Consider the following 26,066-nt stretch of genomic DNA (forward strand, 5'->3'; position numbering starts at 1 on the left):
GACAAGCAGGAACCCTGGAGCACTATTAGGAATGACGAGCGCGCGCTCCGAGACTACAGAGACTACAGAACCCGGCAAGACCAAGCCCCAGGACACACATACCCACAGCCCTGGGCCAGGTGGCACACGGGAACAGGAAGCCACCGGGCACGACGGCGCGGACGGAGGCTCAGAGGGAGGCAGGGGACACGGAAGGTCAGAGGACATGTGGACACAGCTCTACCAGGAAGGGGAGAGACGGGAGGCGCACGGCGGCGTCTGGGGCCCTGGCCAGAGGTGCTGGCCGCTGGCCGAGGGCGCGGACACGGCGTCTTCAGTGGTAATGCAGATGGGGAGGTCTGCCCTCCCCAGACTGCTGTGGCTCACGCCAGTAACTGTGCAGATCAGGCCTGTGACGTTAGGATACCAGTGGGCACACCAGACAGACAGAACTCTGGGTCCACGCCACCCAGCTGCGTCCCAATGTTCCGACCGCGGATCTGGGACGCCCCCCGATGGTTCTGGGCATTTGGCCCTCAGGAGCCTGCCCCAGTGGCCTGCTTCCCGGCTCCCCTGAAATCCCAGCTTGATTCCCGCTCTCTCCTGCCACCTGGCCTCCTCCCAGCCCTAAGCCAGCAGGACAGAGGGGAAGGAACCAGCTGACACTTTCCTGAAGGAGGGCCCCACGGCAGCCCCGGCCAGCCCTCCGCCCCCAGCCTGACAGCTCGCATCTCCCTGCTGAAAAAGTCTGCTCTTCTACGGCAGGAAGAACCCTGGTTCGGCCCCAGAAAAGACGGGCTCCAGGCCTGACTTGCTGCAGAATTCTGGACCCTACGTACACTCGGATCGAGCAGGCCGGGCTGGAACCTATGTGCCTTTAACCACAGTGGGCGAAGCTCAGGAGTAGCCACGATGCCCTTCTGTGTGCGAGCGGGCAGAACCCGGAGTTCCGCACAGACGGGGAGCATTACTCAGCCCGGAGAGGAAACGAGCCCTCGAGCCCCGCAGCACCGGAGGGACCTCAGCGGTGTATCCCTGAGCAAGAGCGGCCGGGCCCAGAGGGCTGCACGCCGTGGGGCTCTGAGTCTGGGGTGTTCTGGAAGAGCCAGGGCCGTGGAGGCCGGGGTGCGGGAGGGTGACAGCGTGGAGCACGGAGGGCCGCGAGGCCCCGGAGCTACTCTGTGCCACGTTGTGATGGTGGGTGTCCGTGACACTCGTCCGAACCCACAGGGTGTGCAGCACCAACCGTGAGCCCTGGTGTCGCCTGCGGCCTGGTGCTCATCACGTCCCCGTGTCGGTCTCTCAGTCGCAACTACTCAATGTGATCGTTAACGCGACGTGTTGACAGAGCAGAAAACGGGGATGTGGAGACTCTGTGTTCCGTTTTCCTATAAATCTACAACCGCTTAAGACATAAACGTTGGGGGACACCGGGTGGCTCAGTCGGTGCGACTCTTGATTTCGGTGCAGGTCACAGTCCCAGAGTCACCGGACGGAGCCCCACGCTCAGCAGGGACTCTGCCTGAGCTTCTCTCTTCCTCCCCCTCTGCCCCTCCCCCCTTCTCTCTCTCAAATAAACCTTAAAAGACGTAAGGTCCGTTACGTCGAAAATAAGAAACCTCAAAACAATATGTTGCGGAGGTCGGAGCCCGCGTCCTGCTGGTGAGGACAACAGCCCAGGCCCGAGCGTCTTCCTAAGGGCCAGTCCTGACCTTGCGAAACCAACCCAGTGGCTCATGTCTGAGAAACTTGGGGGCCGCTGGGCACCCCTAAGGGTCTTCCCTGGAAAGTGGGGGCTGGGACACCCGCTCGAGGCCCAGGCAGGGATGGCCGCAGCTGCAGCCCCAGGAGCAGCGTGTCCCTCTCCACCGCTGCGCCCAGGCTGATGCTGGGGGGGCCAGACTCACCTGGACACCAGGCCCGCACAGCGGGGTCTGCAGGGGAGGCGGGCTGTAGAGGGTGCCGCCCGCTGGAGGGGGCTCACGCTGCGGAAACTCCCCGTCCATGGCAGGCCCCACCGCCAGCATCGGGGGACTCCGCGACCCAGGCCGCGGGTGCGTCTATCTGGGCTTCTTGCTCCGCGGCGGCGGCATCACGACCTGGGGAGAGACGCGGCACATCCCAAGGTCACCCTTGAGGCCCAACAAGTGAGGGCGCAGCCCCAGGGATGAGGGAGAGTGGGCTGAGGGGCGGCCGGGTCAGGTGGGCACAGAGCGGGTGGGCTCAGCACAGCCAGCCACGCCTTGGGAGCGGAGGGCGGGTGCGGAGGCTCCCTGGACCGCGCGGTGCTGGGGTGCCCCCCCCAGGGGCCGTGCTGGGGTGGGAGGGGGCCTCTAGCCCCAGCGCAGCCTGAGCACACTTGAGCAGCCCCTCGGGCTGGGCTCCGACCCGGTGCTCCGGTACTCAGGAGGCCCCAGCCACGACCCGACAGCACCCCTGTGGACACCAGAACCAGACTCTTGACCACAGGCCCCCCCAGGCTGCAAGTGCGACCCAGCAGGGCTCCCAGCCGCACAGAGCAGTGCCTGGGCCAGAACGAAGACGAGCTCTGGGACGGACCTCTAGCACGGGCAGCCCCTCCAGTGTGGCTGGGCTGCCCCCCCGCGCCCTCCCCCCCGTCCACATGACCATCGAGGGCTGCCTGGCCCACCAAATAGCCAGTAACTTGGCCCCAGGGGGGCTGCTCCTGCCACCCGCAAAGAGAGCCCCGGGCCCTGGTGTGAGCAACGAGCCTCAGCCCAGCCCACGGGCCCAGCTCCGTGACCTGGCGCGTCTGAGGCTGGGAGTCCAAGTCCAGCCCGGCCGGCACCTCCAAGCTGAGCGCCAGCCCTGTCCCTCTGCCGCCAGACTGGGCTCGCGGGAGCGTCTCTGGGGGAGTTGGGGCCAAGCGGAGCCAGGAAGGGGCACAGACACAGCGTCCCCACCGAGAACGGTCCTGTTCTAGAAGGCAGGCAGAGCAGGCGCACAAAGTGCCACCGGGGCTGATGACAGAGGCCCAGGACCTCCCACCGATTTCCATCTGCCCCTGGCCTGTGCCCTGGGCTCCCCTGGTCCCCACCCACCGCCACTGGGAGCCCAGACCCTAGGCTGGCCCTGGAGCTCCTCAGGCCGGCAGTGGGACATTAATCACCGAGGGAGGCAGGAAGGGGAGGCAGCTGCCGCTCCCGGCCAAGCCCTGGATGAAGAAATCCTCGGGACTTCCAGTAATCACTGTCCGCACGCCGGCAGCTTATGCAATCCCTCAGGGGGCGGGGAGGGGCTGCCTTTACCCCCGCGCTCCTGGCCAGCACAGGGGCCCGCAGGCCTGAGCTCCCGCAGAGGGATGCGTCTGGGCCCCAAGGACCTGCCGCTGCCCGGCTCGGTGACGTGGGCTCATGGGCTCACCCCTGCTGCCAGGACGGGCACTTCCCCCAGCCTCGGAGGCCCCGGCCTGCCCCGGCCTGTCCTTGTGCCCTCCCGGCTCCTGCAGGCCGGGGCCCAGTGGGACACAGCCTTAGAAGCCAAGAGTGGAAAGTCCTGAGGTCTACCTGGATGAACACACAGTGAGTGGTGATTCAGGGTCTCGGCCATTCCTTTTAAAGATTCTGGGGTTATGCAGATGGGGTCAAAGCCCAGCTCAGCCTCCTAACAGCGGACTAGTGTCTGACAACGCGGGGCGCCTCAGCTCCTCTGAGCCCCAGTTTTGCTCATAGGTGAAATGGGTTGTGTGGAGGTCCCGGGCCAAGGCAGGCCATGCACTCAGCGAAGCGCAAGGCCGCGGCAAACCAGTGACCATGCCCTTCCCTGAGGCCCCAGAAATCTCCTGGATTTCGGGGACCCCCCGCCTTGAAGGGGCTCTGCTCCCAGCACCTGGGACAGCAGCAGGCAGGAATGACCTTTATCCAACAGAGAAAGCTCACGTAGCTGACCACGGGGGCCGGCCGGCCGGCCCTCGTCCCCAGGATTCGACTGCTGCCCCTTCGGTAGGTGTTCGCACACGCCCCCCGCAAGACCGCCCGGTACGCCCTGTCCACGCCCCGCATGCCACAGGTTCCCTCTCTCGGCGGCCACGTCCTGGAGTGAAGCTGAACCCCTTCCCACAAGCAGGTTGCTTCCAGGCTCTGTGGCTACCGAGCCCCGGGCTACTCCTTCAGAAAGCACCGCCAGGGACGCCTGCGTGGCTCAGTGGGTTGAGCAGCTGCCTTCAGCTCAGGTCAGGATCCCAGCGTTCTGGGATCAAGTCCCACATCGGGCTCCTTACTCGGCAGGGAGCCTGTTTCTCCCTCTGCCTCTGCCTGCCACTCTGTCTGCCTGTGTTCACTTGCTCTCCCCCCCCCCAACTCTCTGACAAATAAATAAATAAAATCTTTAAAAAAAAAAAAAAAAAAGCACCGCCAGAGGCCGGGGAGCATGGGGTATCACGAGCAGCTTCCCGGAAGCCTAGGAGAGATGAAAATACTTGTCCGCATGAAACCTGTCCACATGCCCATGGCGGCAGGGGTCACCAGAGCCACAGAACACCCAGCATCCGTGAAAGGGTGAGAGGACACATACAACGTGGTCTGTCTGCCCACGGGCATAGGATCGGCCCCAGCAGGAGCGAGGCGCCCACGTGCTGCTCCAGGGACGGACCCGAGCCCACGACGCTCAGGGAGGGAACCAGACACAGAAGGGCACGGGATGTGAGTCCACGCGGGTGACACGCCCACACCAGGCTCCTCCAGGAGGAGGGAGGTTGTGGGGGCCAACAGCCACGTGATAGCTGATGGGGACAGGACTAGCTTTCCGGCTGATGGAATGTTCTGGAATTAGGTAGTGGCGCTGTCTGTACGATACTAGGAATGTAGTGAAAGACACCGAATCGCACACTTCAAAAGAGCAAATTTTACATTCCGTCAATCTCACACCACACCCACCACCACCTCATCCCCCCGGAGGCCACCCTACAGAGCCCCCCTCCTCCAACACCCATCCAGCGTCACCGCTCACCACCCCAGAGCCTCCACAGGCTCAGGCTTCCTGTTCCCCCGTCCCTCCAAGGCACCGGGCCGGCCCCCCTTCTGTGCACCCTCCGGACCCCGCCTGTCCTAGTCGCCTGCTTTCCTGCCTTGGCTGACGTCCCCCACGTCCCACTCCCCAGTGCTGCCGCAGAACCCTGCCCGGGCCCCAAGCCGGGTCCCTGGGCGGCGCCAGCTGCTCCAGGACCAGCCCCTGTGGGTACCAAGTGGGCTCTCCGGGCACAGAGGGACATAACCCAGACAACACGGGGCTGGCTCGGAGCTGAGCACCCTAGCGGGCCCGGGGTGTATTTCGGAACACCCCGTGACAGGTGAAGCGTGGGTGCTCACACAGGCCCGTCTTCACGATCGCGGTTTACGTTCCCACAATTTCCTTTTGAGATCAGGTTTTCGAATGAGTCACTGTAAAACAAAAAGAGCAGGGACTCAGTGGCCCAGACAAGACAACGGGGCAGCAGCGCAGGGAGAGGCCATGGCCTGGGACAGGCCTACCCCGACACGCCCCCAGCCGGCAGGCGCCTGCAGGCACCCAGCCTCTCTGCTGACCCCCTCAACCGTCACCCCAGCTCTGCTGGCTCAGCACCCCCACACTCCGAGCAGGCTGTGCCGACCGCGCTGGCCACCCGGACCGCAGGCCCACGACGGCTCACTCCCTCGTCTATACCCCGCCAGGCCGGGATCAGGCCAACCCTGAAACCTTGTCTCTGGGCAGCGGGGACTTGCTGGCCTCCCCCTGGGCACGAGACGACAGCCTTTCTGGCCTGCCTTCCACCTGGCTCCGAGGGAAGGGCCTGGGATCCCAGGACGGGGCAGGGGTGGGCAGGCAGACATGGTGAGACGGCCGCGTGCCACGGGACAGGCACTGGGGGCCACAGAACCGCACGCCGAGGAGCACCCGGAGGCCCGGGAGCTGGAGAGGCAGGAGGGACCCTCCCCTGGAGTACAGAGGGAGCCCGGCCCTGCCACACCTTGAGCTCAGGTTTATGGGCTCTGGGACCGGAGACCACAAAGTTCTGTGATTCAAGCGGCCCAGAATGTGGTCAGTTGTAAAGCCCCCCCCACACACACACTGGACACTAGGCCTGGAGGAGGAAGCAAACCCCAGCTGGAGCCGCCCAACCCTCAGCCCAGAGCCCTGCCCACCTGGAGCTCCAGGCCAGGCTGGCACCAAGCGTGTGACCCCGGATTTCTACGGAGTTCCCGCGACACACCCGGAATGCAGCGGCTCTGGGACGCCAAAGACAGGCAGGGGCCCCGCCCCCCTGTGCACAGCTGAGGCAGGGCAGGAAGGGGGTAAGAAGGATAAGGGGGGCGCACCCGAATCCCCATTTCGGAGCACAGCCGTCCAAGGGCTGGAGTTCCAGCTCTGTTCTCCGTGCGCCCCAGAGCCCGCAGACCTGCCGCCCAGGAGCAGTGTCTCAGCCGATGGGGCTCCTGCGAAACCTCCCGTGCTCCTGGGACACACAGGAAGAGCCGTCCTGAGGACAGGCATGGGCGGGGGGAGGCCCCACCTTTCCTCCACACCGGACACCTCAGTCCTGGCCTGGCTCGGTCAACACGTGGCTGAACGCAAGACCAGTAAGCTGCCTGGGAGCAGAGGTGGCCCTGGCAGGAGGACGGCCACACGGCCTGTCACCCGAGCCCGAGAGCAGAAGCAGCAGAGCTCGACCACGCGGGGGACGCACGGGGACACCGCACGCCACCCCGGGAGCCGAGTGCAGGGACCGGCACGTGCCTACGACAGACCCGGCGCCGCCAAGCTCGCAGCAGGTGCCCGCGCTCTCCTCGCACGCGGTGGACGGCGGCCCCGGGAGAAACGAAGACGGCCCCGGGAAAACACAGACAGCCCAGGACTGGGTTCTGGAGACAGACGTGGGCTTGCCTCTGACTCGCCACCTGCCTCTGCCTGCCGTGGGCCCTCAGGCCCATCCCCTGGTCCAGGAGAGACCAGCTCCCTCAGGGCAGCTGCGGTGGCAGCCCTGTGACGGGAGAGGCGAAGGGACCGCCTGACGGCCCCACAGGGAGCCAGGTGCTCGGGCGGGCCGCACCTGAAGGTACAGGACACGCCAGAGGCAAGCAGCCCTAGGGGGCCAGTCGCTGCCCTCCCCCACCAGCCCTACGGGCATGGCTTCGGGGGCACATTGTCTTTCATGCCCCCGCCAAGGGCCCAGAGGACATGGGGACCAGAACGTGGAGCCTCCTCGGTCGCGGCTGAGGGCATCTGAGCCTGGATCTCGGGGGTCCCCAGGGCCCCCCCACCTCCAGACTTAGCTCAGTCTTAGCGGGGAGAGGCATGCAGTTTGCCAAGGGCACTGAGCACCCTCCACGTGGCTACTTCTGGGAAGTGTCTCCTCGGTCTCGTGTTCACTCGCGGGCTTTAAAAGGCATAATACAGGGGCACCTGGGTGGCTCAGTGGATTAAGCCGCTGTCTTCGGCTCAGGTCATGATCTCAGGGTCCTGGGATCAAGCCCCGCATCGGGCTCTCTGCTCTGCCGGGAGCCTGCTTCCTCCTCTCTCTCTGCCTGCCTCTCTGCCTATTTGTGATCTCTCTCTCTCTCTGTCAAATAAATAAATAAAATCTTAAAAAAAAAAAAAAATCATCCGGCTCAAATGATTTTCTTAAAAAAAAAAAAAAAAAGGCATAATACACACTGAGCTTGTGGTCTCCTCTGACACCCACGTCTTCTTCCCCGGAGCACGTTTAGGCCAAACCCACTGGCCCCAGACTTCCTGGCCCACTGACACCGGTGTGCCCTACTCTGTCCGTCTACACAGAGCGCGGCTTGTCCCCCCAGGGCTCGCTGCCATCCCTGCTTGCTCTCGGGCTCGCTGCAGGCCGGCGGGCAGGCCACGTCTCTCTGCCTAGCCCTAGAGCGCCCTGAGCAGCACAGGGGCTCCTGCCGCTCAGGGCTGGGTCCCGTGAGTCCTGGGTGAGTGGCCTGACCGGTCAGCAACCCCCTCGGCCCCCTTTAGCCCCACCTGGCGCCAAGAACATCACAGGGGCCTTTGCCCGAACACCAGCTCCTGGTGTCCCGCAGGAGGGGAAGGCCCCCCAGAGCTCCGGGCTGGTCTTGGGCACAGCACCCGTGCTCAACAGTCTCCATGCTCCATCCCCGGGGAACACTGGCACCGGGTTGGACGCTGTGCCCACTGCTGGGAAGAGGCCGGAGGCCCCTGAAGCGCGGCAGCAGGCACCGGAGACCCGCGAACAGAGCCGGCGACTGTCTCCGCTTCTCCCATGGCCAACGGCCCCCCGGTGAGCAGCCCGTGCGGCTGCCCTCGACTACCTCACGGCCCACGGGACAGGGGTCCGGGCTGGCTCTCCGCCCTCGCCCTGGGCCTCACGAGGCCTGGGCTTCCCACCGGGTGCTTCGCAGAGACTCCCCTGCAAGCCCACGCAGCCGGCAGTAGGACAGGAGGCCCGTGTCCCCGTCACCGGCCGCAGACACAGAGGCCCACTCAGGCTTCGAGTCTCTCGCTCCCCTTCAGCCTCCAGTGGAGAAAGTTTTCTGCTTCTGAGGGCCTGCGAGGACGCTGGGGCCCCGGGGCATCCGGGGTCACCCCCGTCTCAGGGGCCTTGAGGGGCCCGCTCTCTGGAACCTTCACGGAGCCGCGGCCTCGGCGCGCAGCTCGTAAGCAGACCGGCGGGCAGCCAGGCCGCCCCTGCCTCCCCCACGCTCCCAGGGTCTGGGGAACAGAAGCCCCCAGCAAGCCCTTCTCAGGGGAGCTTCCCCAAGGCCTCAGAGAGGTGGGGAGGGGCCCTGCTGGGGCAACACAGCCTCTACTATGCAGGAGTGCGGCCCAGGGCGTCCGATGGACTGGTCCTCCAGCAGAAGTGGCCGGCCGAGGTCTGGGGGTACCAGCCGTGACTCCTCCGAGGCGGCAATCCAGCACCTCGTCCACACCCTCCCTGTACGCGGCGCCTTCCTCCAGGTTCCACAGTGCCGGCCCTGGACAACCCAGAACCCCCACCCACCAGCCCGGGACGGCCTAGAACCCTTCCCACGGCTGTTCCTGACGGCCCCCAACAGCGACCGACCTCAGAACAGCGGGAGCTCCTGGACGGCTGGAGTCTGACGAAAACCCCCGGAAAAACGCCCTGGCTGGCTGGCGTTCGCCCGAACGACACCGGGAGAGGCTCCAACGGCCTATGCGGCGGCAAGCGCCAAGCTCAGAACCTCACTGGGACCAGGCAGGGGAGGGCGGGGGTCCTCCGGCCCACTCCACGGCTTCCGGGCCGAGTCGCCAAGGAGGACACTCCAGACACCCGGAGCCGTCCCAGTGAGCACCGTGACCTGCACAGCCCCTGCGCAAACCCAGCCACAGACAGATCCGGATGCCCGGGGAGCCCCAGCAGGGGAGACGAGGGTCTGAGCCGGCCAACGAGCCCCTTCCCACCTCCACGCCTGACGCGGGCACGCGTGGGGCCGGGGCCAGAGCCAGGGCGGCGCTCCCTCAGGCTGCCCCACGTGGCGAGGAAGATGCCGGCTCCGCCGGCTGGACTCTGGCTACGGCTGGAGGCGGGACACCGGCCACTCCCGGCACCCCTGGGGCATCCGGGCGACAGGGATGGTGGCCCCACCTGGTGAGTCAGGGCCATAAAAGTTTACGGCCCGCTGCGGCCCTGTGGCCAGACCCGGCCCTTCCTCTGCCGTCCCTGCAGCCTGTGGCAGCAGCCCCGACCCTCTGGGCTGGGACTCCAAGCAAACGGGTGACCTGCCTCCCGGAACACGGCACAGGCGGCTCTGAAGCGCAGCAGACCTCGGAGCGAGGGCCAGGAAGGCCTCTTTCAGTTTCACCCGGGACTCGTTCCTGAGGCGGCGGAGGCCAGTCCAGACGGGGTGTCTGGGCGCCGGCTCAGAGTCACCCGCAAGAAGCGCACAGCATCCGCAGCAGCTGGCGGCCCACGCAGCCCGTTCCGGGAGGCACGGAAACCCCGGGAACTGTGTGTCCCGAGGACCGGCGAGTGAGCCGGCCCTTCCCCGTGGGCCTGCCGCGGGGCTCCAGGAGCAGGATCCGCAGGAGCAGGTACCTGAGACGCAGAGACACGCCCCGAGCGCCCAGGGACACACCGAGGCCAAACGCTTCCCCCACCACACAGCAGGGGCCACATAAATCCCTCCCCAACAGGCGCCTCGTGGCCCCCTCGGCCTTGTGCCCACCCGGCGCGCGTGGACTGCACGGTGCCCCTGCAGCTGCCCGAGGAGGGCCTACAGTGAGCGGGTGAACTCAGGAGGGACCGTTTGGCATCGCTGCTCTCCCGCAGTCACCTGGCCTCGTGGGGCACGGGGGGGTGTCCTCAGGCAATTGGGGCCGACCCCAGGCTCCCCGACACCAGAAGTCAAAGAGCCCCCAGGACTACGTCCCACAGGCCCCCCTCCACGCCCACCCGTGGCGGTGGTTCGGTGAGTTTGGTGAGGGGCGCCCAGCCGCCATACGTGGGGGATGGCACGTCCTCTGTCCCCCAGAGGCCAGAAGATGCCCGACAGCCGACCAGGGCCTGGATGAGGGGGCAGCAGGGCCCAGGCTCAGGGCTCACCCCCAGGCCGCAGAACACAGGTATCTGAGCGGCAAGGACAGGCCCCGCCTTTTTTAAAGACGCTTTCTTGTTCCGGGGAAGGCACAATTCACAAGCCATTCACGTCACACGTTTAGGTACACAACTCCGTAGTTTCTGGAACACGCACAGAGTTGTGCAACCGTCATCCCCGACTCGAGCCACAACATTCCATCCGCCCAAAAGCAGCTCCGTCCCCATCCGCCGTCACTCCCCCGGCCCCCGGCGAGCCCCCTCCCGGCCTGTGGAGGAGCTTGGTCTGGGCGTGTCACACACGTGGACTCACACGCCGTGGGGCCTCCTGTGTCTGCTTCCCTCCCTGCTTGCCGAGTTTTGAGGTCTGTCCACATGATAGCCCGTAAGCAAACGACCCGTTGATCTCTGCCTCCCCTCGGGGCCTGGCGGGGCCGGAGCACCAGAAACGTAGTCTCCACCCTCCCCGAGTCGCCCGCCTAGCAGAGAGGGAAGCGGGGGGCCTTGAGGGCCTGCTGTCACCAAGGGCAGGAAGATGGAGTCCGCACAGCAGGAGCGGGGGAGGGGCCGTTCCAAGGGGCAGGGAGTGGGGTCCACTCAGCGGGGAGGACTCGCGGCTGCGTGCACGTCTGGGCAGAACAGGGCAGGACACTGCTGGGCCAGAGCGATCCGGGTGACCCCGCCGTCTGGCTCCCTGAGGCTCTGCTGTACCCAGGGAGTACCCTGACGATCCGGCACTCAGCCCCTGGCTGCGGGAGCGGTGGCTGAGACATTCCAAGCCTGTGTGTGACAAGTTCCACACACGTGATGCACACTCTCTCGTGTGCACACGACACGTACGCACAAAGGCACGCAGCACAGGAGAGCACAACACGAGCACGCGGGGAGAGCGGACAGCCACGCACACACGTGTTCACGTGCCCCATGCCCCCCACACTCACGGGGATGCCCGCCCGAGTGGGTGCACACGTGCGTGGACACCCGCGTTTGCACACGCATGTCCACACGTGGACACCCCGGGACCGCCTCCCCACTCCACACTCAGCCCCGCAGAGTTCACACGCTTGGTGATGTCTGCCCCCACCACCCGCCGCGAGCACCGGACTGCAAGCAGATCCCCACCCCCGCCCCGCCGCCCTAAAGGCCTCTTATCCAGAGGAGGCCATCCTGCGAGGGAGGCGGCCTCTGGGGACTGGACACAGTGCCTCTTTATTCCCAGCCAAGCTCGCTCGGTCAGCGCTTCCGGCCTGGCCTTGCCGGAGGGGCCTCTGACACTTTGCTGGAACCAAGCTGGGCCAGCCCGAGCTGGTCTTGCCCCAGTGGAGGCCATGCCCGCAGGGTATGGGGAGCCGGCCTCGGTGTCCCCCCAGGCCCGGGCAGTGACTGAACCAAGGTCACGCAGCTGGAGGGCGCCGGCCCTGGGCCGTCTGCCGGCACACGGCACACGGCTCCACCCGGCCCGGCTCGGAAGGCACCACCTCTTCTGCAGGACAGGCGCCCTGGGAATCTCGTCCGCCCAGCCCTCTGCCACAACACAACGTCCCCACCACACACACACACACCGCCCGCAGGTGCTGGCTGGGGCAGGTGTGAACAGACGTCTGCTCAGATGCTCCAGTTCAACACGCGCCCTCCGCCCTCCGAAACCCCAGCACGCCTCCCTCTACCCCCGCGGCGGCCTGTCCCCCCTCAGCGCCCTGCACTTGCGGGGCTCCTCAGGGTCCGCCGGCGCCTGGCAGCATCTTCCCCACCATGTGGGGCCCTGGGGCCACTAGCCTGCTGCGCCTTCCCTGCCCGCCCACCCAGGGCCCCGATTTCGTGGTCCCTGTTCCCTCTGAGGACTCCACAGGTGGATGTCCCGGGGGACTGTGGTCCAGAGCAGAAAGCTCTGAGCGGCCAACACGCACCTCTGGGGCCTCCCCCGGGGAAATGCAGGGGGCTGGGGCCAAGGGGCCAGGGTCTCAACCTCAAAGACCGAGACACTCAGCCGCCCTGCTCACGAGCGCCCCCCACAGCCAGGCGGCGGCGGAGGGTGAAGTGCAGCGCCGGGTCGAGCCCTCCACCGCCCTCCGGGAGAAGGGCCAGGCCTGCCATCCAAGCAAGGCGCCCTCAGACGGCCTCTGGGGGGTCATGCTTCGGACAGTGCCATCCGGGGGGTCCGCGGCCCCCGGGCCCCAGCCCCAGCCTCCGGCAGACCCAGCAGGCCGGGCAGCAGCTGCGGTGCGCGCAGTGCCAGCCCCCGCGCCACACCACGAGCTCACACCCCCGAACCGCCGCGGTCTTCGCCGTGGCCAGCTTCGGGGCGCGACACATGGCACCCACCGAGCCCCGCCAGGCGCCGGACGGGCAGGAAGGACATTCAGAGCAGGCGGGACTCGCGTCCACGCTGGGAGGCAGAGCCGAGGTGCCCCGACACACTCTCTTCCCGCCCCGACCACCAGCAGCGCAGACCCCGCGGCCTCCCAGGAGGTCCGGCCTGGCCGCGCACGCCCTGCTCCCGGGGCCAGACCCCGCACCTCGCAGCCCAGGGAGGGGGCAGGGAGGCTGGCGTCACCGCCCCACCCACCCCCGGCTGCCCTCCGCGTCGCTGCCCCCTCCCCACGCCCCGTCCTCGGGGCTCCCACGCAGGGCACAAGGCTCTGCGGACTCGGCCCGGAGCCGGCCGCCCCCACGCCCACGCCGCGGGGACCACAGGGTCTGCCCCTCCCGGAGCGCCCCGAGCCCCGAGAGAGGAAAGGGCAGGAGTCGCCGCGGGCCCCGGGTCAGGAGCCGCCGGAAAGGAGGGGCTGGGGCCCCGGAGGAAGAGGCCACCAGAAGGTGCGGTGGCGGCCCGAGAAGTGCAGGGGCAAGGGTCCCCGGAGGGGTCGCGCTCGGGGGCCACCAGGGGGGAGGGGTGGGGGAGTCGCCGTGACGACGCCCTCCACGGGGGGCCCCGAGCGCGGAGGGAAGGGGAGCGCGCCGCGCCGGGGGTCCGGGTGCAGGCGGGGCGGGGCGGGGCGGCGGGGGTCCCCGAGGAGGGCGAGCTCGGGGCTCCCGGCCGAGCGCGCGCCCCGGGCTCACGGCGGAGGGCGGGGTCGGAGGGGGGGTCGCACAGGAGGGCGGGGCCAGGGCTCGCGGCGGAGGGCGGGGTCGGGGGTCGCCGGGGAAGGCGGGGACACGCCGCCGCGCTCCCTCCGCCCGCGGCCCCGGAACCCCCGCACCCCCGGCCCGGGGCGCGGGCGGCCGCGGCTGGCCGGGGCCGGAGCGGGTGGGGGCGCGCGGCTCGGGCCGGGCGGGGGCGGCGGAGTCGCAGCGAGCGTCGGACCGACGCGCCTCACCTCCGACCTGGGTCCGGCCGGGCGCGGAGCCCGCGGCGCCTCCGTCTCTCCGAGCTTCGCCTCAGCCGCGCTCACTTCCGGGTTTCGGGCGCCATCTTGGGGGCCCCGCTCACTTCCGGTCATGCCGCGGGGCGGGACCTCTGGTGGGCGGGGCCTCTGGTGGGCGGGGCGGGGTGCCTGGGCCGCGGGAGGCCCTGACGCCGCCCTGAGCGGGCCGCGGGCTCGCGTCCCACCGCGCCCGCTTCTGTTGGGACCCTAGCTCGTCGCTTCCTCGCGGGCCTCAGTTTCCTCTTTTGCAGACGTGGAGATCGAGCTGAGCCTGCGCCGCCTCCGGGCCCACCCCACCCCGCACTCTCGCGCCGGAGCTTTAAGCCGCTGGGTTTCTCGCGTAAGCCGGGTCCTGGCTCTGAAGCCCCCACCTCAGATGCTGCCCGAAACCCTGAGACGGCCCGGCCCGCGTGCTCTCTCCCTGCGACCAACAGTTGTCTGCTTATGAGTCCGTCTCCCCGCTGTAGGAGTTCGGGGACCTCGGGGACCCCCTAGCTAGCAGGGAAGCCAGCACGCGGGTGGGGGCGGGGCAGGCGTCTGGGGCGTCCCGAGAGCAGGGTCCTCGCACCGCGCCTGGGCATCTGTCTGGGTTGCTCCCGGTTAGGGCTTCCTGGGGCCCGATGCAAATGAGGCGGGGATTTGCAGAGGTGCCAGGAAGAGGGTGGGATTGGGCTTTGGCAGGACCGTCGAGTTCCTGTGACTTGAGCCCATTGGATCACCGTGGAGGGGGGGGGCGCAGGCCGGTTCAGGCAGATCCAGTCCGGGAGCCACCAGCCCTTCCCAAACTGGGCGTTGACTAGTGAAAGCCCTGGGACCATTTCCCCACCGCGCCACCAGCCAGAGGACTCCTGTGCGTGTTCCAGCCCCCTGAAATGACAGGTGACCTCTCCACGTGCTTGTTGGTTCGGCAAACTCTGAGTCTGGCCTTGAGCTGGACAAAGCTGGGGCCCCAGAGGGCCCGGTTCTCAGGCCTGTCCTCCGGAAGCTCCCAGTCCAGGAGAGACAGAGCCAAGACCAGATACCCCCATCTGCAAGATCAGGCCTGGGGCCAAGGGAGGGGTAAAATCTCTGCCTCACGGATTATGGGGGGGGGGGTTGAAGCTGGGGCTTCCAAGTTCAAGTAGGAGTTTGCCCTTAGACAAGCATAGGGAGGGTGGTCGGGGCAAATAAAAGCAGTTCACAGACCTGTAAGGGTTTGTAAAGGAGACGAGTATGTTTAAAACCTGTTTGCCCCACAAAACCCAGGCCAGAGACTCCCGGGATCCAAACCTGCACCAGGAGGTAGATGGGGAAACCGAGACCCAGAGAGGAGAAATGGTGTGTTCAGAACAAGCTTTGCATTGGTATGTGGAGTTTTCACCCGTTTGGGTTGTAGCCTTGACTTTGAAACCATTTTTCACAACTAGTGAAAATAAGCCATACTGAGCGACGGACAGTTAAGGGTCAAAAGCAAGAATAAGCTGACACGGGGCGTAGACGGCTTCCGGGGGCATCTTCCCATTTCCCCCCACACAGGACCAGCCACATAATTTGCGGCTCCCAGCGAGAAACGAAGACGGAGAGCCCCTCATCCAAAAAGTGTTAAGAACGTCAATATGGCAACAGCAGAGCCCCTGGGTGCAGGGCCTGGGCGGGGCCCAGAGTCACACACCCAGGAGGCCCGCCCGGTTCCCAGCATGACCTTCCCAGGCAGGGACTGCTGTTCCCTGTTTTTGGCCGGTGGGTGAACGGCGATGCGGGGCTGTCTGGTAGCTGGCACGGGGTCGCGGGGTGAGCGGTGGGGAGGCATGGGCTCGGCCTCTGCCACGTCCACCTCAAGAAACCACGTGGTCCGTCTGGGTAATTTTGCCTGAAATGGGGGCAGTCTGCCCAGGCCAGGGTGGGTCCAGCCGTCTCAGTAGGGCGCGATCTGCCAAGTCTGGGGATGTCTAGGGAATTAGTCAGATTCGGGGATTTCCAGGGAATTGCAAGAGGCGTCCTGGGAGAGCCGAAGGCACACAGCAGCAGAGCCGGAGGCCCGGCCTCGGGGGCAGCTCGGCTCCTGCGCTGTGTGACCCCCCAGAAAGTTACCTAACCTCTCTGTGCCCCCACCTGTAAAATGGGGATGGGTGTAATGAGCGTCGCTGCCTTCTAGGTTATTGAGATTGCAGAATTAACAGCGCCCAGTATCTGGCCATTATGAGTATTTCCAGATGAACTTCTGGATCTTTCCTCAGAAAAGGCCGCAGAGTCACCTAAGCGAGTGTTGAAGGAGTCGATCATCCCGAAGAACCCTGGGGCTGGAGGTCCAGAGAGAAGGGATTTTTTATAAGGCTCTGAACAGTGGGGATGGGGGCCCTGGAGAGCCCCAACTCTCTGGCTCGGGCTGCCGAAGGACTCCCTCCGAGGGCAGGGACATGCCTGGTGGGTCAGAGGTGCCCCACATCCCCACCACCGCAGATGGGTACCAGGCTCACAGAAGGCCGGAGGTCTGTCTGGCCGGGGGTCAGAGAGCCTCCCCCAAGCCCTCCCTCTGTCCTGGTCCCAGGCAGAGACCCTCCCCCCAAACCTCCCCCAGGCATTTTGACGTCTGGGGAAGTAGGACCACAAGGTAAAGGGCAGGACACCCAGTCAAATCTGAACCCGAGGTATGTGAAGAATAACATTTGAGTGAGTGCGTCCCGGGCAGTAGCTGGGATACACTTACACTGAAGAAGTTACATCTGTTTATTTAAAATCCATATCCAGGGCGCCTGGGTGGCTCAGTGGGTTAAACCGCTGCCTTCGGCTCAGGTCATGATCTTGGGGTCCTGGGATCGAGTCCCACATCGGGCTCTCTGCTCTCTGCTCGGCAGGGAGCCTGCTTCCCTCTCTCTCTCTGCCTGCCTCTCTGCCTACTTGTGATCTCTCTCTCTCTCTCGCTGTCAAATGAATAAATAAAATAAAATCTTTGAGAAAAACAAATAAATAAAATAAAATAAAATCCATATCCAGGGGCGCCCGGGGGGCTCAGTGGGTGAAGCCTCTGCTTTCGGCTCAGGTCATGGTCTCAGGGTCCTGGGATCGAGCCCTGCATCGAGCTCTCTGCTCAGCGGGGAGCCTGCTTCCTCCTCTCTCTCTGCCTGCCTCTCTGCCTACTTGTGATCTCTGTCTGTCAAATAAATAAATAAAATCTTAAGAAAAAAAAAAAACAAAACCGCTGTAAAATCCATATCTAACTGGGAGTCCCGTATTTCTTGGTGAGATCAGGCAACCCAGTGTGGGGAGACCACAGGCAGAGATGGGATCCCAGAGCAAGGCCGGGGCCTGTCTCTGAGCCCCGGCACTGTCAGCCCTCAAAGAGCAGGGCCCTAAGACCGAGCACAGAGAAAGCCGCGCTCAGAGGGCAAAGAACTCCAGACCCCCCGGGAGTCAGGTTCCCCGGGGGCTTCCCTGTGTGTCGAGGGGAGAGTCTTGGGCTCCCCCTCAGTTTCCCCATCTGGGGAAGGACTGAGGAGACCCCTAACCTCAGTTTCCCTCCTGGGAAGGCCTCCAGGGCTTGGTCCATTCGGCTGTCTGGTCTCAGAGACCGAGGTGGGAGGAGGGCTCACCAGGGAGGTGGAGCCTGGCTCCCTGCTGGTTCTCACAGAGACCCTCGGACCTGGGCAGGGGCGGTGGGGCAGGTGGGCCAGGCCCCAGCGAGGCCCTGCCACTGGGGGTGGGGAACGAAGCCGCTTCCTGTTTCTCCACATTCTGGAAAGCCCCAGTGTTCCCCAGCAGCGGGAGCGCCTCCCTGCCTGCCTCCCGGCCCAGGGTCCCTCACCGCTTCTCCTTTCTGTGCCCACTTCCCCCAGCCCTGCGGCCCTGCTCCTGCCTCCCCTCTCCCCATCCCTCCTCCCATGCCCCTCTTCTCTCTCCCTCTCCAGCCCTTTCCCTGGAGTAGAAGGGGAAACCGAGGGAGGGGCAGGAGCCATGTCTGTACCCCTTTTGCTCCATCACTTTCTGTCTCTGTCCCTGTGTCCTTGCCTCTGTCCTACCCACCGTCTCTGCTTCCTGCTCGCCCGGCTGCCTTCCCTGGCTGAGCACACCCTGTCCAGCCACCTCCCTCTCGCCAGGCCCACCGGCCACCTGCCCCACGTGTCCTCAGGCAGCTCCGGCTGGCTGGCTCCAGGGTCCCCCCGCTCCCTTGTCTCCCTACTGCCCTGGCCCGAGCCCAGAATAGGCTCTCGCCCGCCCAGCCAGGGCTGCCTCGAGCCAGGACGCTTCCGGGAACAGCAAACCCGTCCAGTGGGTTTGAGATCCGCCCCACACAGGATTTCCCACCTCTGCACTGGGGCTGGGACACCCTGGCTGCCCGGCTTCACCGGGATCTCTGCGCAAGCACCCCCCCTGGCCCCTGAGGTTGTCGGGTTGTGGCACAGGCAGGAGAGAGGAGGACCCGCTGTCCACCCCCAGGGGGGATGGGCAGTCAGGGAGATGGCCCAGCACGCTCAGGGTCCAGAGCAGCGAGGGGGGAATGGGCCGATGGGGAGACTGCAAAGCTAGGGCGCGGCCTTCGTCCCTGGGGAGCTGGGAAGCCACTGAAGGCTGTGGAGCAGCTCGGCCTGGGTGGCCCGGGGGGTCCCTTGCTGGGCCTCATCTCCAGCTCTGAGGACACTGAGCTGCTGCCCCAAATCCAAACAAAGGAGCCAGACTTTGAATCCCTTTCTGTCAAGGGCCTGTGGTGAGCCAGGGTTGAGCCAGAGAAGAGTCGGGGTAGGGGGTGGGTGAGGGCCCTCAGATGCCCCTCCCCTGGGACTCACCTGCAGCCCCAAGTCACAGGGGACTCGGCTTGGCGTCCTCCGGGAGCCGAGAGGGCACGGGGAGCACCAGCAGAGAGGCAGCGGGGGCAGGCAGGGGAGGGCTGCAGCTGGGACTGGGAGGGCATTGGGGGGGTTACAGGCCGGCAGGGGGTTGGTGGCGGATGGGGGGGGTGCACCGGCCAGGGGGACTGTAGCACTTCTGGGAAGCAGAGGGCGGGGCAGGCCCCCTGAGGCTCCCAGGCCATGGCCCAGATACTAGGACACCCTGCCTGGTGAGGGTCTGAGCGGCTAGATGAAGCCCCCGCCCCTGCCCCCACCCTGGCTGTCCTGTCATCCCTGCTGAGCAGCCAGTCCTGGGCACTGATGTCCCCTGCGTTGGGACTTCCGGAACCTTCACCTTGGATCTGCCCTGCCTGAAGGGAAACTCCGGGGCTGGGCTGACTCACATCCAGGTCCAACAGGCACCCCAGGGGCCAGGCTCCCAAGGGACAAGGAACATCAGGGCATTTGGAGAACTTCGTGGGACCCCAGCGCCCGCCATCTCCCGCAGGCTTAGGACAGAGCCAGAATCCCCAGTCCTAAGTCAGACGCGCCCTCGGAGTCCGCAGGGCAATCTGGGTTTAACAGGCAAGAACGTGCCGGCATCCGGGGCATCAGGGGCACCATACCCCTCGCCTCCGCGGTCTTCCTCCAAAACCCACGTCCCGGGTCTCACCCAGAGAATCACACTGCACAAAGCCCAATCACGGGACGATTTATGAAATTCCCAATGTCAACACGGCCCAGTCCTCAAAATCAAGGGGAGTCTGGTAAACTGTCACTTCCCAGAGGGGCCTAAGGAGACACGATAGCTGAGTGCCTCGTGGGGTCCCAGTGGGGTCCTGGGGCAGAAAAGGAACACTGAGGAGAACTACAGAAATCTTAAATCGACATCAGTCGTTAGCGTATGGATGACAAGTGCTCCACGCTAAGGGGAGCGGTTCTCAGCAAGGGGAAGCGTGCCAGGGACACAGGAGGCCCCCACAGTACCTTTCCCGCTTGCCCATAGATGGAAACCTAGGCCGATAACTACACAAAGCACGGGCCTGGGCCTGCCCCTCCCCCTGCCGTGGCCCTTGCACCGGGCGCTCTGCCCCAGCTGCCCGCACGTCCAGGCCTAAAACCCCCGCAGGAGTCTTCCCTCCCAGCTCTCCGCTAGAATCTTTTGGTTGCAAGTGACAGAAACTGCAACTGAAACCAGGTTTTTTTTGTAGATGGGAATTTTTTTGCTCAAGGGACTGAAAGGTCCAGGGATAGATCTAACTCAGGGTTCTCCCCGTTGGCACGGCTGACATTTGGGGCCAAGTGGTTCTTTGCATCGAGCAACTGTCCTCAGCGCTGGGGTGTGGGGCGCTGAACAGCGTTCCCGGCCCACACTCCCTCCATGCCAGGAACCCCCCACCATGTGACAAGCACAGGTGTCCCCTAGGGGGGCAGAGTCACCCCCCTGCCATGAGACCCATTGATCCAACTGCTTTCAGGCTTGGCTAGATCCAGGACCTTCAAAGAATGTCACCAAGATCCCTCTGTCTAGCACCGCTCAGCTCCTTCACTTGGGCCTCTGGAGAGCAGCTCAAAGCTTGAGCGAGATCCCGTAGCTGCCTGGAGAGGTCCGCAGGCCAAGTCTAGCCTGTCACCCTTCCTTGTATACGCTGCGTGACATTGGAACAGACGTTCATGTGGTTCTTTTTGTAAGATTTTATTTATTTGACAGAGAGAGCATGAGCACAAGCAGGGGGAGAGAGGCAGAGGGAGAGGGAGAAGCAGGCTCCCAGCTGCGCAGGGAGCCCCATGGGGGACTCGATCCCAAGACCCCGAGATCACGACCTGAGCCGGAGGCAGAGGCTTAACCACCTGAGCCCCCCAGGTGCCTCTTGTTTTGTTTTTTAAAGTAAGTTCTAGGGGCGCCTGGGGGAGCTCAGCCGATGAAGCGTCCGACTCGATTCGGCCCAAGTCATGATCACAGAGTCACGAGATGGGGCCCCACTTTGAGCCCCGTGTCGGGCTCCACACTCAGCAGGAGTCGGCTCGGATATCCTTCCGTCTGTCCCTTCCGCCGCTCATCGCTCACTCTCTCTCTAATAAATAAAGAATTCTTAAAAAAAAATAAAGTGAGCTCCACACTCAACGTGAGCTTCGAACTCACAACCCTGAGACTTGGACTTACACCCAAGAACATTCTGGAATCTCAGCTCCGCAGTGGCCTGCTTGTGTGTCTGGCTGGCCACCATGTGTCTATGAGTCCCAGGCCTCTCCTCTGGTCCCAGGGGAGGGGGCTGATCAGGCTTCCCGCTCCCGAGCACCAGCTTTGGTTAAGTGTTGGCCTGAAGCCCCCCGCCCTCACTCAAGTCAAGAGTCATCCTTGTCAGGGTGGGCATCTTCCAGAGAGGAGGGCCCTGGACAGGCTGGGGACAGTTCCCCAGGGACCCTTCCAGCGCCCTCTCGGCTCCCATGGGACTGGTCATATTAGGAAGGTTTCCAAATGCAAAAAAGACTTGGAAGGACTTTGTGGCAAAACTCAATACCTAGTTCTTGCAATTAACCTTTTACTCTATTTCTCATACACGCAAACATCCCTCCTTTCGTCTTCTCAGGCACAATGCAGGGTGCGTGCGTGTGTGTCCACTGTGTCCCCCAAGTGGACAAGACCAAGTGTGGGTGAGGACACGTGACAGCAGGGGCCCCCAAGCGTCACGGGCGGAAATGCAGCCACAGGCTCGAGGCTCCTGGAGAGTTGGACTCAGCCGTCCCACTCCCGGATGCCAAGAGGGATGGGAACTCCTGTCCCCGCCAGCTCGCCGCCGCAGGACCCGCCGTCGCCAGAAACAGCAAACACGCTGCATGTCTCTCGACCCGCGGGGTCAGAAAAGCCGGCAACGTCCACACAGCGGAAGGTCAGGAACACGACCCAGAGCGAGTCCTGAAGGCTCCCAGGAGCTCGGCTGCGCGAGGAAGCGGCCCCTCACCGCGCCATCCCGCCCGGCGGACCCGCAAAAGCCGGACATGTAAGGGACGAAACCAGATCCTCTCCCGGGAAGGGCTGGGGGCGGAGGGAATGGGTGTGAGGAGGCCTTGGGAGTGAAGAAAAGAATTTTTTCTTTTTTTTTTTTAAAGATTTTATTTATTTACTCGACAGACAGAGATCACAAGTAGGCAGAGAGGCAGGCAGAGAGAGAGGAGGAAGCAGGCTCCCCGCTGAGCAGAGAGCCCGATGCGGGACTCGATCCCAGGACCGTGGGATCATGACCTGAGCCCCAGGCAGAGGCTTCATCCACTGAGCCCCCCAGGTGCCCCCAAAAGCCCATTTCCAAACATTCACAGACTCTGGGAATTTGGGCGGCAACATCTCTTTCAGGGACAACCTTTCAACCCAAAAAACCTTACTTAAACATAAAAACATGAGGGGCCGAAGCAGGACATTTTCTCCCGAATCCTTCAGCAGGTACCTTCTGTCTGGGAGCCGGAGGGAAGCTGAGTGACTCCGGGAATCCCTGCTCTGTCCGTGACAAGTGTGTGGCAAGGCCCGACAAGGGGGGGGGGCATGGCAATGACCCAGAATGCCCCCGTCCTGAGGGGTCCCGACCATTCCATTCCCACCCAGAGACACACACTCTCTCCCCCGCCTCCCCCCGACGCACAGGCACTCGCGCCCCCCCAGGCGGGGAGACTCGGCTGCGGTCCCTGCCTGCCCCCTGGCGGCCGCAGAGGCCCCCACACACCCTGCCCCTCCCAGCCACATCCTGACCTGGAACCCTGGCTGCGTTCCCAGCGGGGGCCACCTCTCTTAGGAAGGACTCCGCCGGCTCCCGGGGCCCCTTCTCCGCGGGCATGGGGCTGAGCTGGGTCCGCGCGGGGGCACGGGCCTGGGGCCAAGGACCCCACATGGAAGAGACACGCTGAGCAGAAGGAAATCTGGGACGGAGCGGCCAGCCAGGAGACTGGTCAGAACGGCCGTCGGCTTCCTCTGTCCTTGGTTTGGGGAGGGGGTAAAGGGAGTCTTGGCGTCAGAGCTGGGGGCCGTGAGAGGGCCGGGGGGGGGCGGGTAAGGCGGTCAGCTGGGCACAAGTGTCTATGTGTATGGGGGTCACGGGGTGGGCAGGAGAAAAGAGAGGTGTGGGGGACAGAGTGTGGGGAGGAGATGAGGGCAGAGGCCAGGCAGGCCTAAGCCCTGGAGGGGCTGGTGAGCGCCCACCTGTTACCTGAGGCTACCCTCTACAATCTGGAGCCTTACCAGTAAGCTGGGGCCGCTGTCTGTACCCCGGAGCCCCCCATCGATGATCTGAGGCTGGCTACCTAGAACGGGGTCTCCCACCTGTAACTTAGGGCCTGTGCCTGCAACCTGGGGATCCACCTACAAGCTGAGGTCCCCCATTGTAACCTGGGGCCCTTTATCTGTGACGCAGGGACTGCAACCTAGACCCCTCTATAACCCGGGCCCCCCACAACCTAGGGCTCACACGAATAACCTGCGGTCCCCCACGTAAACTGCCCCCACCCCCCCGACGGCCCGGCAGGTGGCCTCCTCTCCGCAAGCCTCAGCTCACCGCGAGAGAACTTTCCAAGACCCCAAAAGCAACCCTGTCCCCATTTGCCGTCACTCCCCACCCCCTCCCCCAGTCCCGGCCCCTGGGAGCCCCCCTCCCGTCCATAGAGGAGCCTATTCCTCTGTGGCCGAGGGACACTCCCACTGTGTGTATCCGGTCACCTGTGGGCGGGCATTCGTCTTTCCCCAGTTCTGGCTCTTGTGAATCGTGCTGTCGGGAAGGCACAGTGCGGGGGTTTCTGTGTGGACTGAGGGCTCACGCCCAGGACTGGAAGCCGGGCCACGTGGAAACACTGTATTTAACCTTTCGGCTTTTTTTCCAAAGTGGCTACACCATCTGCACCAGCTTTCCAGTGTCTCCGCGTCCTCGTCCACACGGACTATTGTCTGTCCTTTTTGTCACAGCCATGCCAGTGGGCGTGAAGTGTTCGTTGTAAGGACGTATATCTTTTCATCTAACATATCCAAGGTTGTCATTTCACTGTGCAATCAACGTAAATTATTAACAAGTACTGTTTACGTTTATACCTTCTCACGCAAAGCCTTGGAAATTGTGTGTGGTCGCACAGAACATCTCAGTTCGGACAACCACATTACGAGAGCTTAACGGACACACGTGGCCAGTGATACGGTCACGGACAGCTCTCAGTGCCAAGGACACAACAGTGACCAAAACAGATCCAGCCCTGGTCCCAGGAAGCCCCCAGTCTAGTGTCGGAGATGGAAGAAAAAGGGATAAAGAAGTACATGAGACAATTTCTTTTTTTTTTTTTTTTAAAGATTTTATTTATTTATTTGACAGAGAGAGATCACAAGTAGGCAGAGAGGCAGGCAGAGAGAGAGGAGGAAGCAGGCTCCCTGCGGAGCAGAGAGGCCGATGCGGGGCTCGATCCCAGGACGCTGAGATCATGATCCCAGGACGCTGAGATCATGACCTGAGCCGAAGGCAGAGGCTTAATCCACTGAGCCACCCAGGCGCCCCCATGAGACGATTTCTTGTGGCGACAAGTTTGGAAGAGGAAATCAGACTGATGGGGGCTGTGCTCTAGGGAACGACCCAGGGACCCAGGGGGCTGCTGAGCTGATGCGGTTCCTTCAATGACTCTTTCTACAATGGTCATCAAACATGTCCTGAGCCCCTTCCGTGGTGTCTGTCTGTCAGGAGAGGAGAGTGGGCTCTGTGAAGGAATAGGACGCCTGTAGACACCAGGACGTCAAGAATGCGCAGAGTAAGCCAGCAGCCAGAGCAACTGAAGACACCAAAGGGATTTCAGTCGGACAAAAGCCCCTCCTGTTCTGTTTTACGGGCGAGATGGTCTAGAAACGATGAACCTCTTCTGAAACGTTCGGTGAAAATTTGCCACTGAAAGGTCTAGGCCTTCATCGTCTTTGTCGAAGAATTTTTTCTGTTACGGGGCTATGCTGACTATGTTTCCCCGCAGGTGAGTCTTCATTTTGGTGTCTTTCGAAGCTGGGTGCCACTTACGGCCCTAGAGTGGAATTTATGGGCATAGTCGTTTCTAGCGTGTAATCCTTTTTATAGCTCTGGGGTCTGTAGTGACCGCCTTTCTTTCATGCCTGGCGTTGGTCATCTTTCTTTCTCGGTCAATCTGCTTAGAGTTTTGTCCTTTTTTCAAGATCACTTCAAAGAACATCTTCGGGTTTCCCGGTTCTTTCCCTATTCTACTCTTGGCTTTTCCCCCATCCTCGGATCTCCTTCTCAACAGGAGTTTGGGGGCTGCGGGTCCGCTGTTGTGGCCTCCCTGCCCGTGCAAGCTACACCAATCGCCCCCTCCGGGTCATTTGGGAATGCGATGGAACTCATGGGGGCACACTCAAGGCCTCACAGGCCGCTGGGGAGCCCACAGGTCTCGGGGTCAGCCTGGAGCTGACGGTGTCCGCGCCCAAAGCGCCCACTCTGGGGCCGCAGCCAACCAGGAGCTTCTCCCAGGACCAGCTGCAGCTAGATTTTGCTGCAGCGAAATAATGGCCCTGACGGCCGCGGGCTCCTGAGCAGAAAGGGAGGAACCGAGGGCAAATCTCGTGCGCCCCGCGGACCCGAGCCAGAGCGCCTGCGGGCGCCGGGCCAGCTGCCCTGCGGGCTCTGGCCCCGGAGCCTCCGCCGAGGCCTGTGGCCTGCAAGCGGCCACTCCGCGCCACTTCTTTATCTCGGAGGTCATCTCCGTGCCCAGCGCGGGGGCCGATCGGGCTCCGACCCCGACATCCAGACTCGGGCTCGGCGGCCTGGCCGGCGCCCCAGGCTTGGTGCTCCTTCCTGACCCTTGACCTGGCCTGGAAGGGGCGCCTGGGCTCAGCGGCCCCAGCAGGTGCCCCCGGGGTCCCCGAGCCAAGACCCCCGGCCCTCGAGGGCTCTGCCCGCCCCGCAGCCGTTCCCAGGTGGCCGTTGTCGCTCACGACCTCCGACCCCAACCCCGATCCTCTCGGAGGTCAACACCGCGGGCTCTTCTCCCCGCGCTCGCTTCCCGCCAACCCCTCCCCCCGGCCCCGTGACGGGCGCCTCCGCGGGCCAATGAGCAGAGCTGGAGCCACCCCCGGGGCGGGGCCGAGAGTGAACCAATGCCCCGCTTGGGCGCCCGCCTGGGTCCAAACGGCCCAATCGGCATTGGTGGCGGGGCGGGCCTCGGGGGCGGGGCCTTCCGGCTCAGCCAACGGGCCGGCACGTCGGCGGCGGGGGGCGGGTCCCGCGGCGGGCGTGCGGCGGCGCGGCGGCGCGGGGCGGGGGCGGGAGGTAAACAAGATGGCGGCGGCGTGTCGGGCGCGGAAGGGGGAGGCGGCCCGGGGTGTCCGCGACTGAGGCGGGGCGCGGGAGGCAGCGGCGGCGGGCGCCGGCC

At 64.3% G+C, this 26,066-nt stretch overlaps 2 protein-coding genes across 4 annotated transcripts in view; one reads left to right on the top strand and one right to left on the bottom strand.

The window, feature by feature from the left end:
- The window catches only part of SBNO2 (strawberry notch homolog 2), a 47,000-nt gene extending 33,062 nt beyond the window's left edge, over positions 1-13,938 (bottom strand). The window contains exons 1-2 of one of the 3 annotated variants that reach the window (XM_045989878.1): positions 13,825-13,938; positions 1,887-2,078 (exon numbers count right to left, since the gene is read on the bottom strand). In XM_045989878.1, the coding sequence (XP_045845834.1) occupies positions 1,887-2,006 (120 nt within the window). In that variant the 5' untranslated portion in view covers positions 2,007-2,078; positions 13,825-13,938. Of the gene's footprint in view, positions 1-1,886; positions 2,079-12,829; positions 12,981-13,824 lie in introns of those variants that run through there. The other 2 variants (XM_045989880.1, XM_045989881.1) reach the window with 2 other exon arrangements.
- LOC123932769 (basic proline-rich protein-like) lies at positions 3,753-14,919 on the top strand. The gene is made up of 11 exons (XM_045991363.1): positions 3,753-3,941; positions 4,541-4,640; positions 5,099-5,175; positions 5,543-5,791; positions 6,513-6,957; positions 7,951-8,233; positions 8,467-8,609; positions 8,911-9,562; positions 10,079-10,192; positions 12,227-13,324; positions 14,124-14,919. Exons 1-11 carry the CDS (start codon positions 3,753-3,755, stop codon positions 14,365-14,367), a joined length of 3,594 nt encoding a protein of 1,197 aa, XP_045847319.1. The 3' UTR covers positions 14,368-14,919.
- Positions 14,920-26,066: the final 11,147 nt, after the last annotated feature.

The sequence above is a fragment of the Meles meles genome, chromosome 20 (assembly GCF_922984935.1).
Source record: "Meles meles chromosome 20, mMelMel3.1 paternal haplotype, whole genome shotgun sequence".
Taxonomy (NCBI): domain Eukaryota; kingdom Metazoa; phylum Chordata; class Mammalia; order Carnivora; family Mustelidae; genus Meles; species Meles meles.